Source organism: Canis aureus, chromosome 36 (genome assembly GCF_053574225.1).
Source record: "Canis aureus isolate CA01 chromosome 36, VMU_Caureus_v.1.0, whole genome shotgun sequence".
Classification (NCBI taxonomy): Eukaryota; Metazoa; Chordata; class Mammalia; order Carnivora; family Canidae; genus Canis; species Canis aureus.
The window spans coordinates 7,801,106-7,814,445 of record NC_135646.1 but is presented as its reverse complement, the minus strand read 5'-3'; the positions used below and the strand labels follow the sequence as shown (position 1 = coordinate 7,814,445).

Sequence of the window (13,340 nt, the reverse complement as noted above, 5' to 3'; positions counted from 1 at the left end):
TAATTAATTCTTTATTTATTTATTTATTTATTTATTTATTTATTTATGACAGACACAGAGGGAGAGAGAGATGCAGAGACACAGGCAGAGGGAGAAGCAGGCTCCATGCAGGGAGCCCGACATGGGACTCAGTCCAGGTCTCCAGGATCACACCCCCGGTGGAAGGCAGCGCTAAACCGCTGGGCCACCGGGGCTGCTCCCCATTTAATTTTTAATACAACCCTCCTAGATAGGTGCCATGATCATGTATCTTACACAATCAAAAGTTGAATATGTAATTGGTCCAAGGTCACAGCGAGAAGGTAGTAAAGACTGCTTTTTGTTTGTTTGTTTGTTTTTTGAGATTTTATTTATTCATGAGAGACACACAGAGAGGCAGAGACACAGGCAGAGGGAGAAGTAGGCTCCCTGCAGGGAGCCCAACTCAGGGACTTGATCCCAGGGCCCCAGGATCATGACCTGAGCCGAAGGCAGCCACTCAACCACTAAGCCACCCAGGCGTCCTTAGAGACTGGTTTTGAACCAGGTCTCTCTGACTTTAAGGCCTATGCTATTAATCATTTATAATCTGCCCACCAGATAGACAAGCTGATTTTTGAAATGGTTTAGTTTTCATCCCTACTTTCATGTATTAAGAAATGCATACTCATCTTTTTAAGAGCAAGGCATTTTCCGTAGCGACTAAGTATAGACCCACACCTTTTAATAGACTAGTAATTATCTTTAATGATATCACATATTTTCCCATTTTCCCTCAAAGTGAGGGAAACTAACATTTCTAGATTGAATTGATATGAGCATTTTTATTATATAAAATAGGTTTTTTGGTCTTGGTGTTTTTGTTTTGTTCTTTAATTAGGAAATTGTGAAATTACTCTTGTTTTAAATTTTCAATTTGTCTTTCTCCAAGTTATCAGTGTTCTGGGTACGTAACTGTAGAATGAGTAAGAATTTAGTTTGTATGGTGGGGGGGATGCCTGTGTGGCTCAGTGGTTGAGTGCCTGCATTCAGCCCAGGGCATGATCCTGGAGTCCTGGGATTAAGTCCCACATCAGGGTCCCTGCATGGAGCCTGCCTCTCCCTCTGCCTGTCTCTGTCTTCTCATGAATAAATAAATAAAATCTTTAAAAAAAAAACTAAATCAGTCAAGAACCATTACAGATTATAATAGGAGGGCAATCTATATGAATGTAGCAACATTTTTAGTTTTAATATAGGATTATTCCTTTTTCTTTTTTAATTTTTATTTATTTATGATAGTCACACAGAGAGAGAGAGAGAGGCAGAGACATAGGCAGAGGGAGAAGCAGGCTCCATGCACCAGGAGCCCGATGTGGGATTCGATCCCGGGTCTCCAGGATCGCGCCCTAGGCCAAAGGCAGGCGCTAAACCGCTGCGCCACCCAGGGATCCCTAGGATTATTCCTGTATTTCTTTAAGTAATAGCTTCAAATGGGACTGGCAGTGGCGATGGAGGGTATTTGAAGTATGTGAGCCAAACCCTCACACCTTTGAGGCTCTGTCTTCTGGAGCCACTGTTACTCTGAAAGTGCTCAGTTTCTTGGCTTCAGAGGTGGGATGACAGGAGAACACTTGACAAGCATTGCCCTGTACAGCACGTGGCATTTTCTTACAGATAAGCTCCACAGTCAAAATTACATGGAGCAGAGAGATGTTGGTCTTAGTCAGTCGCTGCAGGTGGTTAGTTATGATACTAGGAACTCTTCAGTCTTCATTTCTTTTTTTTTTTTTAATTTATTTTTTATTGGTGTTCAATTTACTAACATACAGAATAACCCCCAGTGCCCGTCACCCATTCACTCCCACCCCCCGCCCTTCTCCCCTTCCACCACCCCTAGTTCGTTTCCCTGAGTTAGCAGTCTTTACGTTCTGTCTCCCTTTCTGATATTTCCCACACATTTCTTCTCCCTTCCCTTATATTCCCTTTTACTATTATTTATATTCCCCAAATGAATGAGAACATATAATGTTTGTCCTTCACCGACTGACTTACTTCACTCAGCCAGTCTTCATTTCTAATAAGCTGTTGGTGGAGCTTCTTTGACTCCTCTGATACTCTGCCAGAGAAGAAATCGAAGTCAAAGGGGGCCAGAAGGACATGCAGTACTTATTTTTGGTTTCACTCTTCTCTCCTCCAGTATAGCCCCTGCCCCTCTAATTAGTTCTTCACTTTGGTCTCTTTGCAGTTTATCAGTGCCTTGTCATTGCTCTTGGGTTGAAGTCTAAACCATTTATCCTTTGCTTATAAGGGACTGAACGATTTGATCTTTGCTAATCTTGCTAATCTAATTTTTTACCTCTCCCCCTTCATACTAGAGCATTGCACCTGCTCCCAAAGCAGTTCCTCAAGGGTACTATGTTTTTATGTCATTCCAGACTTAATTCACACTAGTATCTGGACACTTGTGCTGGACTTTTCTCTTAGTTCCTGCTCCTCCTTTAAGTCTTGATCCAGATGTCACCATTTGCAGAAGCCTGCCCTGACCCTTCCTGACCCAGCTAGGTGCCCTGTTTGTGTGCTCTTGTAGTCCTGGGCTGCATTCTTGTGCTTTTGTAGTGCTGGACTGTAATACTGCAGCCAAGTTAATTTTATACTTGTCTGGGCTCCTTAGGACAAGACTATATCCTGTTTATTATTGTGTTTACAGTGCTCAGCATATTTGACATATACCTGGAATTCAGATACATATTGTGTTTAATTGAATTGAACCTCAAGTAGTAAGTTTTTCTAGTCCCTGTGAATGTTTTCATACTAAGAGCATTTTGAATTGAATTTCTTAGTAACTGTGGCATTATGGCTGTATGTGTTGCTTGCTTATTTTGGATCAGAACTGATTATTTTCTTCACTTAACTCTTGTAGGTCCACAGGAGATATTTTATGGGAAATCAAGTCCTAAAGGTCTTTGCAGCTAAAGATGATGAGGTGAGTTGACAGTGGGCCTTTGAGGTAGTGCCACAGAATTGAATTGTGATTTTAAGTGAGTTGTTTGGGGCTTTTATGGTTTAAAATGACGTTAATTCTTGCAACATCAGTGGGAAAGTTCACTGAGCTTTAACTCTGAAAATGGAGAAATGATAAATGAATTTGTCATAGCATGATCACAAGGCCTGAGGACATAGTCTTGCCACTGGAGGTAAGTATTAAAAACAAAACCATTTGAACATATGCACTTAGGTGTGGGAATCTCATGGTCTAATATTGAGGAGGCTTGAGGTCAAGTTGACATTTTCATTTGTCATAAGCACTGAACATTTAGCGCTGGCTTTAGCATCCTGGAAATGAGCTGTAGTGATTCACTGGACCACTTCCCTCATTGAGAAATTCGTCTTTGCCCCCTTCCTTCTCTCTTTCCCCACCTCCCCAGGAGATTGTTTTGGGGCTGGTTTCTGCCTGGCTAGCAACCTATAACCATTGCCTCTATAGTCACACTTGCTGTCTGTAAATGTTTCCTATTCAGCCTCCAAGTTGGAACTTGGCATGTGGAGGTGTTGATCTTAACTCGAATATTTCAATCTCATTTTACTTAAGACTGCCTAAGCAGGTATCCAAGTTCCAGAAGTATTTGCGTTTGAAATTAGTAAACTGGATGTAGAAAGATTGTTTGGGGTGCAGGAGGGCGATGGTGTAAGTGATCTAGTCCCCTAAGTCCTCTTTTCTCCTCACTTCTGTGGGGTATCTGGCTGCCAATCTAGTGAATGGGGGTACTGTTTTATTGGAACAGTTAAATTAGAATTACTTGGTTTCCAATCAGTACTGAATGGATTCGTCAGAGCACAGTAGGCTTATGTGAATCCTAGTTTACATGAGAATCCTACTTCATGGATTTTTCGAGTCAGATCCTCTTGGGAATTAGACATCTGTAGTATATATTGTCAGCACAGCTTAACGGCGGTTTAACTGAATTTTAACTCCAGTTTACTGTTCCTTCACACAGAAAATTCTGATCGCTTCATGTGATTGCCAGCATGTTGTGAAGACTATTGTCAACAGCTTCGTGTTATGGCCTATATAATTATTTAGACTTGCTAGCTAAGGGCAGTCTTATGGCATACATGATTCCAATCCAACCTCGAACAGACCCTAGAGATCATTGGGTTACTTTGAAGTCACTCAAGGAAAAAAAAAATTCATCTACTAATGGCAAAGGGCTACTCTTTGGTATCACTCCCGATGTCCTCGTCAAAGGATCATATTAATAATTGGAGCTTCTGAGATAAGCAGAGGAGTAAGGAAACTATGTCACATGATGATTTCCAATAAAAGGTTGTGTGGAGAAAATTTCAGAGGTAGTAGGGAAATAGGAGGGATGTCAGACATGAAAGCCCCCTCCATACATTAGGGGATTTTCATGTGGAATAGAAATTAAACGAGGTTTCCTACCAATAAGTGGTAGCTTTGTTCAAAATGAGGAATTGTTTTTGTCAACAAGGATTACTGCCTCCAGGTGGATTAATTTCTTGTGAGATGGTCAGATCTCCATTCCTGAATGTTTCCCAGCAGAGTCTTTATTTGCATTTGCACCAGCCAGATTTTGGGGAGGGAATTTTGTCATCATGTGGGTGGTTAGACGAATACTGTTGTTTTTCAACTCAAATATTCTATGATTCTGTGAATAATTCCTTTTAAGACTATGTTTTCTCTTGTTATTAGTATATAATTATTTTTACGTATAGAGGATCTATACTTGTATGTGATTTATACTGTGTGGAGGAGAAGAGGAAGGGAAGGAAGTGGAGCTTTAGTTGAGTTTTCCACACATGTAGCATTGTGTTTACAATGTCACAGTCATCCTTGACCTCATCCTTCCTTCCTTTCATATCCCAATTAGCTCTATCAAAGACATCCAGATAGATACTTCCAAACAAATTGGAAGTAATCTCATCCTCAGACTCCCACTGTTTCTCTGGTCTCTCTAATGGGACTTGTTAGACTGTACATGTTCTGTATTTGGTACATATCTCACTTCCGCTAGTAAAGACTGTGTTAGTGCAGTGAGATCCGGGACTCATCTTTGTTTTCTGACGGGGCCTAAGATAGTAGCAAAGACTAGAAACTAAGTAAATATTCCTTGAATTGAACTAAAAAGGTAATGAATCTGTCAGGAAACCTATAGATGATTTTGAAGACAAGATATTGAGGTCATAGGTTTTTAGTGGAGGAAATGAAAATATACGTAGCTAACTTTGATAAAGGCTATCTTTATATATTACCAAGAAAAGGTACAGACAATGGGGATTTATGAAGAGGGAAAGACTAAAGCAGATCTAAAATGGAGAGGGTCTCAATTTACTGGGCCTTGAAAATAGGTTAGAAGCTCAAGAGACAGAGATGTGGAGAGGGCATTCTAGCTAGGAGGAAATGTAAGAGCAGAAAGCTGCAGAGGAGGGAAAGTACAAGACTTGTCCAGGAATAACAGCTCACTGAGGCTGGAATAGGGGAACCATTGGAGAGTCTTTTAAATATCATTTATTTGAAAGATAGAGAGCGAGTGCAAATATATGCCCTTGAGCAGGGGGAAGGAGAGGAAGAAAAAGAGGACAAACAGACTCCGTGCTGAACAAGATCCCAACATGGGGCTCAGTCTCACCATCCTGAGATCTTGGCCTGAGCTGAAGTCAAGAGTTGGATGCTTAACTGACTGAGACACCCAGGCACCCCTGAACAATTAGAGATTCTTATGGAGGGAATGACATGATCAGCTCTGTGAACTGGAGAGGCATTTGTGGCAGAGACAGATTAGAGAGATAGCATAGAGGTAGAATTAGCAAAGGTTGGTGAACACTTGAAGGTGAAGGATGAGTCCAATGGCATTACTGAAGACTTTGGGGCTTCTCGTTTGTTTGGGAAGTGGAATTCATGAAGTAGGGAGTACTGTAGGAGAATGGGGGGACAGATAGTACTTTAGTTTTCATCATGAACAGTTTGAGATACCTGGAGTATAACCATGTGAGGTATCTACCAGCTTGTAGGCAGTATTAGTCTGGATCTTAGGAGAGTTTAAAGCTGAATATACAGATTTTTGATTCATCAGCTGATGGGACTAGATAAAATAATTCACAAGCAGAGTGTCAGAGTAAAAGGAGGAGGGGAAGGCCAAGAACAGAATTTCAAGATTAGTGGAAGAAGAGGAGAGTTAGGGGAGGAGTGACCCACAGAATGAATAATCAGAGAAGAGAGTATTGTTTCTGAAGCCAAAAAGGGAGAAAGTAAAGAGAAGGGAGGATGGTCAGATGCTGCTGAAAGGTCAAACGAATAGAATGGGAACCAAGGATTGGCAATTAAGAGGTCATAGATGACTTTGGAGAGTAATTTCAGTAAGGAAGGTGAGGGCAAGAGCTGGCTTAGATTGAAGAATAATTGTGTTCTAAACCATGAAAACACCAAGAAAAATTAAATTTTCATGAAATTTAGAGGTGAAGGGAAAGATATAGATAGTAATTTATGGAGAGAGGGGACAAAGAAAAATTTTGTTTAGAAAGGCTGAGACTGGAGTTTATTTGGAGGATGAAGGTATGAATTGAGAGAAGGGAGACTGAACAGTTAAGAGAGAGGATCCAGAAGAGGTTATAGTAAGTGTGATCAAATGCTGAAATGTACAATGTGGCCTTGAAGTGGATAGAGGGACACTTTAAAAAAAATCTGAAATGGGAATAAAGTAGATATAATCTTTTTTTAGGCCGAATATGGCTATTTTTCTTTAAGTTTTTTTTTTTTTTTTTTAAGATTTTATTCATGAGAGAGAGAGAGGCACAGACACAGGCAGAGGAAGAAGCAGGCTCCATGCAGGGAGCCCGATGTGGGACTTGATTCTGGGTCTCCAGGATCTTCACCCTGGGCTGAAGGCGGCGCTAAACCGCTGAGCCACCCGGGCTGCCCAGTTATTTTTCTTTATAATCATGTAGATACCATAGTGTAGTTCAATCAAGAAAAGGTATTCCATTATGTACATCTGAATTTACCTGACCAGAATATGAAAAAACATAAAGATTAATCAATGTGTGGTCAATATGTATTGGAGAGACTTAAAAATCAATGTGAACCAGCTCCAAATGGCATTTTCAGACCACTGTTCTGAATATTTTCATTCTGATGACAACCAAGAAAAGAGAGTAGAACCTCTTTAATGTCTAGCATAAAGAAAGAGGTTAATGTTTTCTATTACATTATCAATTCCAAATTACAATGCTTGTAACTCCAACTGAGGCTTTGAAAACAGTGAAAGTACTCAATATTTTTCCCTTTGGGTCTATATATTTGATCTAGTTGTCAACAAGAAGGTCCAAGAGTAATTTTGATAAGCACAAAGCTTACTCAAAACTCAAACTCTAAATAAAAATGTTACAGCACTAGAGCTCAGAAGTTTGCTGTACTGATAGCCTGTAACTGCCAATAAACATTTCATTTTAAATAGCATTGCTAATAAAGTTATGCTGTTTTACCAGCTAATAATGCAGGTTGTAAGCATGGTAGAAACAATGTAAAGGCAAAAAGACTCATTTTCTTTTTTTTTTTTTTTTTTTTTAAGATTTTATTTATTCATGAGAGACAGAGAGAGAGAGAGGCAGAGACACAGGCAGAGGGAGAAGCAGGCTCCGTGCAGGGAGCCCGATGTGGGACTCCATCCCGGGTCTCCAGGACAACGCCCTGGGCCAAAGGCAGGCACTAAACTGCTGAGCCACCCAGGGATCCCCAGACTTTCTTTTTCTAAGTGGAAAGCAATCTTATAAGTACAGTTGACCTTTCAACAATGGAAGAGGATAGAGAGTTAGGGGGCCTGACACCCCATGCAGTCAAAAATAGTGTAACTTTTGACTCCTCCAAAAGTTAAATTAGTAATAGCCTACTCTTCACCAGTAGTCTTACCAATAACAACGGTCACTTAATACATATTTTATATGTTACATGTATTATATATTCTTTTACAATAAAGTAAGCTAGAAAAAAGAAAAGGTTAGGAAAATTATAAGGGTGAGAAAATACATTTACAGTACTGTGAAAACCTGTGTGCATGTGGACCCGTACATTTCATACCCATATGTTCAAGGGTCATCTGTACTGAATTGTGTTGGGGAAGTTGACACACATTGACTATGTGTTAATGCAGTGGCTTTCTTACTAGGCAGCAGCAGTGGCACTTTCCTCCCTGATTCATGCTTTGGATGAATTAGACATGGTGGCCGTGGTTCGATATGCTTATGACAGAAGATCTCATCCTCAAGTTGGCATGGCTTTTCCTTTTATCAAGGATGTCTATGAGGTAAATCCCACAGGTCTTTTGTGTTAAATTTTTTTTTTTATGTCAGTTCCTCTACTCCTAACAGTGCTTCTCCACTTGTCATGGGCATGGGAATTACTGGGGGATCAGATTCTGGAGATCTGGAGCACTGCCTGAGGTTGTGCACTTCTCACAAGTTCTCAGGTAATGCTAATGCTTTTTGTCTATGAACTGTACTTTCAGTCGCAGCGAAGGAGCATAAATTATAAATGTGTGTAAGGAGCTTATTAAATCAAATCACTGAAGGTTAACCGTAGCCTTCTGTTTGCCCAGTCCAGTGACCTCTCTGTTCTCACCCTTCTTGACTTCGCGGAACTTAATGGGGATGGGGTGTGCCTGTTTTCACAAATGAAGACTATGGAGAAAGGTTGAGGGTATGATTTTGTTGTGGTCCTTGAAAAATTCAGTTTACTTAGGGTTCTCCTATTGAAAATCCAGGCCTAGATTCTTGACCATCTCCTGTTTCTCAGAGAACTTTCTGTGGTAGAAGTAGAAAGGAGAAGGCAAATATCTTGACTTCCCAATCAACTTTCCAGGCACTGTGACTCTTCCCATCTGTTGTATTGGTCACACGTTTTGCAAGTATTCTTTGATAGTTTTTCTCTTATGTGTAATATTCTTTGTACTGTTCAACAGTTGTGTACAGCAAATAACAGAACTCAAAATGCTTTACTTACCAAGTCCCAGACTTGACTTGTCTGATTTTTGAAATACTTTTGTTGTGCCACTTGCATGGCATTTGGGACCAGCTTTATATTTTTTCCATTAATTTGGTTTTTGCTTTTACCTCTTTTCTTTCTCATTAGTGTTTAATATATGTGCAGCTGCCTTTTATGGAAGACTTGCGACAATACATGTTTTCATCTTTCAAAAATAATAAGAAATGCACTCCCACGGGTGAGTTTATTTCCCTTTTGCCCATTAATTGGCTCTAAACACCGACTGTCCTTGGGAAGTTACCTGCCTGCAGTCATTGATTGGGGCCAGGGGACTTCACAAGGTGGAATTACTTGGATTCCAAACATGCTCATCCACAGCGATGATGGAGGTGGTGCATCATCTTTTTTCATAGTAGGGATACGTTTGCCCTGAACTCTCCGAACACTGGTTTCTCCCCATCTGACTTAGAGCTTGTATCTAGGGAACAGCTTGTTGGAAATGGATGTACATTGTCTAGTTGTGAACCAGTTTGCCCTCGGCTGAAATGAATTGACGTGCAGGGTCAAAGCTATGACTTTTTTTTTTTTTTTTTTTTTTAAATTTTTTTTTTTTTTTTTTTTATGATAGTCACAGAGAGAGAAAGAGAGAGAGGCAGAGACATAGGCAGAGGGAGAAGCAGGCTCCATGCACCGGGAGCCTGATGTGGGATTCGATCCCGGGTCTCCAGGATCGCGCCCTGGGCCAAAGGCAGGCGCCAAACCGCTGCGCCACCCAGGGATCCCAAAGCTATGACTTTAGTGTCCTACATAAGATATGATGTAACTAACTTGGAACTGAAAAGTAAGTGCTGACGATTAACTTTTCTCTTTGCCCTTTCTTTGTACTTTACAGTAATCATCCAAGCCTCCTTGTCCCTTATTTCTAAGAGTTACTCTGAGCATTATGAGAAAAGGCCTTTATCATGTATCTGGCTACAAATGCCAGGGTGCTGCATGGGATGATTCGCACCGACAACAGATCCCATCTCAGGGCTCTTGGTTTAAGACACCTGCAATAAAATATAGTGGGCCAATTGTAGAGAATGCATACCAAAAAGCTTGAAAGTTTAAATTTGTGTCATTGTAGGATTAGGAAGTCGTGAGGTGAGTCTCAGAAGGGGGTTCACTCTGGGTTTTTTTGGTTAAATCCTTTAGGAAGAGTGTGCTGTAGAAAAGCCATGAATCACATAGGCCCTGGGCTTATATCTTCACCTTCAAGGAACAAGTCAGTCTGCATCTTGGTGGAGTCAGGCATGGACTTGAATGTATAGAAGCCTCTACTGTGTTACAGTATTATTTCTCTACGTCTTGATAATTTTAGACTTTAAATGCATAGACATTTAAAAAAACTTTTTTGAGGAATTATCATGGACATATATCATTCACTCAGGACCTAAAATGTTAAGTATCTTTTTAGCCTCTTGATTTATTTTCTGGGAGTTAGCCTATTTTTATTTGCATTTATTCCTTTGGAAAGTGGATCATTAAAACTGTTTGGCATATGTCAGTAGATACTTATGTAGAGATGTGCAATTGCAGAGTGATCTGGCCTGATACTAGCCTGACGTAGCAAATGAAAACCACTGAATGTTCACACACAAGTGCAACCTCTTACCCAGTCCTGGGTGGACCCTGCAGTAGTCAGTTTAAGATGCTGATGGCTCTCCCAGTGTCTGAAACCTCCCCTGGAAAGTCCAAAAATGGGATAGCAACATATCATGACAAAAGTCTGTAAGCTCTTTCATTTTGTAGTAAAAGAGACATTTGAAAAGGTAAAGAATAGAAGCACAATGGGTTTTTTAAGAATTGCTTACTCTTTTCCACCTTTTGCCTAATGGCTGTGAATGATCCAAAAACAGCACTTGAGCTTTTAACAGCTGAGCTGCTATATGAATCAGCAGAATGGAAGTTACACATAATAGTTGAGGTAGAAGTGTTTTTGGAAAAGTGTTGCCTTTCATCCGTGTTGTTTTGGACTGTGCCATTTTTATTGAATTGGTAGATTTTTACTGAGGAACTCTTGATTTCTGTAAGGTATTAGGAGGGAGGTAATGAAGATGTCATGTTTCTGTTTACAAGGTTCTTACAGTTTGAACACATACGCAGGTGTGCACCCAGGCTGTGAGGTTTGTGAGGGGAGAGAGCTCATCCTACGACTTGGGGAGACTTGGGAATGAGTCCACTCCCTCTGTTCTGCTGGTATCTGCCTGTTAGGTTCCTCGGTCTGCCTGTTAAGTTACCTTGATAAGTTATAGGAAATCCTTGTAAAACTTACACCTCATCACCAAAGATATTTTCTTTTTCTTTTTCATGGTTTTCAGCTTTAGCTAATACTAATTTTTTGAATATACTAACTCATTGCTTACTGAATATTTCGAGTCTCCGTATGGAAGTTGGGTTTTGTATGGCTGTGGTGCTTCCTCTGGAATAAAACTCTTTTGCTTGTGCTGTAACACTGCAAAAGTTCACTGAATGGACCTAGAAGAGCAGACATTCTAAATAGCTCTTTTTACAAAAGAGAACGTGAAGACTCAGATTAAATGACTTGCATAACTATAGACTGTTTTTTGGCCAAGCCCAGACTGTACAACCTGCTGGTAATGCTATGAGTATCTGAATGGAAAGCACTTATTTTAGTGGAGACCGAAGGAGATAATCATTTTTCCTTTGTGCAATCTGTTTATCCTTGTTTTAGAGGCTCAGCTGAGTGCAGTTGATGCTCTGATTGACTCCATGAGCTTGATAAAGAAAGATGAAAAGGACGACACCATTGAAGACTTATTTCCAACCAGCAAAATCCCAAATCCTCAATTTCAGAGATTATTTCAGGTAAAAGAGGAAAGATGAATCAGTCTTTTTTTTTTTTTTTTTTTTTTTTAATGAGAGAGACCTGAGTGAAAAGTTAGCATAATTGGCCAGTTCCAAACAAGCATCTTTGTCCTCTGAAGTCTTCAGTTGCTTTATTTAATGGAAGAATAATACCTTCCTCTTACTACTAAAAAAAATACTCTGAGCTGTTAGAAAGAAAGAAGTAAAGTTAAGATACATAAAAAATTATTTTTCTGGGGGAAGTCTAGTTTTTTTGTTTTTGTTTTTGTTTTTTAGGACTAGTTTTTTAATAAAAAAGCAGATGATTCTTTTATGCCTTTTCTAGACTATTCTCCTCTATATGAATGAGACTTTGTTTTTTATATCCAAATAGTAGGAGAATTTTTGTGAACTGTATAATAACAATAGAGAAGAACTAGGATTGGAGCAGCCTGGAGGGCTCAGCGGTTTAGCACTGCTTTCAGCCTAGGGCCTGATCCTGGAGACCCAGGATTGAGTCCCGCATCGGGCTCCCTGCATGGAGCCTGCTTCTTCCTCTGTGTGTGTGTGTGTCTCTCATGAATGAATAAATCTTAAAAAAGAAAAGAACTGGGACGCCTGGGTGGCTCAGTGGTTGAGTGCCTGCCTTTGGCTCAGGGCACAATCCCAGGGTCCTGGATCGAATCCTGTATCAGGTCCCTGCATGGAGCCTGCCTCTCTCTCTGCCTGTGTCTCTGCCTCTCTCTGTGTGTCTCTCATGAATAAATAAATAAAAAATCTTAAAAAAAAATTAGAGAATATTCCAGTACCACATCTGTCAAAAATTTCATAACTAAAGGTAGCATGAAAGTTAGATGAAAAGGTTATAGTATGAAATTATTAAAGAGTAACTAAAATACAGAAAAATATTAAATAGGTATTTCTGAATCTTGGGCCAGAAGAATTGGAAAAGTGGAGATTAGATTAAGGGAAACTGGGAAGGCTGATATGAGAGCTGACTTGTGCTAAAACAGGAGAGGGATGGGCTGAAGGAATATTCTAGGCCCAGATGAAGTTGGTGGCAGCAAGACAGAGCCTTTCTGGATCCCACAGAGCTGGCGAACATCACAAGCAGCTTTATCGGGCATGGTCTTCACCACAGAGGAGTGGAAGTCCTCCTCTTGCAGGGGCGAAGGGGGGTACAGGGGGAGATGAAGGAGATACCACTGATCATCCCTTTCTCAAAGCATCCTTAACTGAGTCAAGTCCATATCAGGGCCTGTTATAGTTCAAGGGATCTCCTACTGAAACTGCCTGGTGTTTTGATGCTTACAGTTCCCTTAAGTAGTGAAAACAAATCTTTTCTTCTAAAATTAGAATATAAAGCTTAACATGTAAAGGGCTGACTCAGTGAATACTTCAATATTCTAAGTGTAGTCAAGTGTACACCACTTGTATAAACTTCTTTGGTGTTTTTGACAAGTGGACTTTAAGACCTAAAGCTCTTTGTCATTTGTAGGAAAGGGAGGAACAGACCAGTTGGTGTGGAAAACTTGCA

The 13,340-nt window shown here is 40.2% G+C and overlaps 1 protein-coding gene and 1 long non-coding RNA gene across 3 annotated transcripts in view; one reads left to right on the top strand and one right to left on the bottom strand.

Annotated features, from left to right (window-relative positions):
• Positions 1 to 13,340, top strand: part of XRCC5 (X-ray repair cross complementing 5) — an 89,937-nt gene that overhangs the window by 22,641 nt on the left and 53,956 nt on the right. For both annotated transcript variants that reach the window (XM_077885209.1, XM_077885210.1), the window contains exons 10-13: positions 2,882 to 2,944; positions 8,142 to 8,279; positions 9,104 to 9,194; positions 11,691 to 11,824. In XM_077885209.1, the coding sequence (XP_077741335.1) occupies positions 2,882 to 2,944; positions 8,142 to 8,279; positions 9,104 to 9,194; positions 11,691 to 11,824 (426 nt within the window). The remainder of the gene's footprint in view (positions 1 to 2,881; positions 2,945 to 8,141; positions 8,280 to 9,103; positions 9,195 to 11,690; positions 11,825 to 13,340) is intronic.
• Positions 1 to 13,340, bottom strand: part of LOC144305979 (uncharacterized) — a 39,151-nt gene that overhangs the window by 15,681 nt on the left and 10,130 nt on the right. The window contains exon 2 of the long non-coding RNA XR_013373011.1: positions 2,014 to 2,077. This is a non-coding gene — a long non-coding RNA (uncharacterized LOC144305979). The remainder of the gene's footprint in view (positions 1 to 2,013; positions 2,078 to 13,340) is intronic.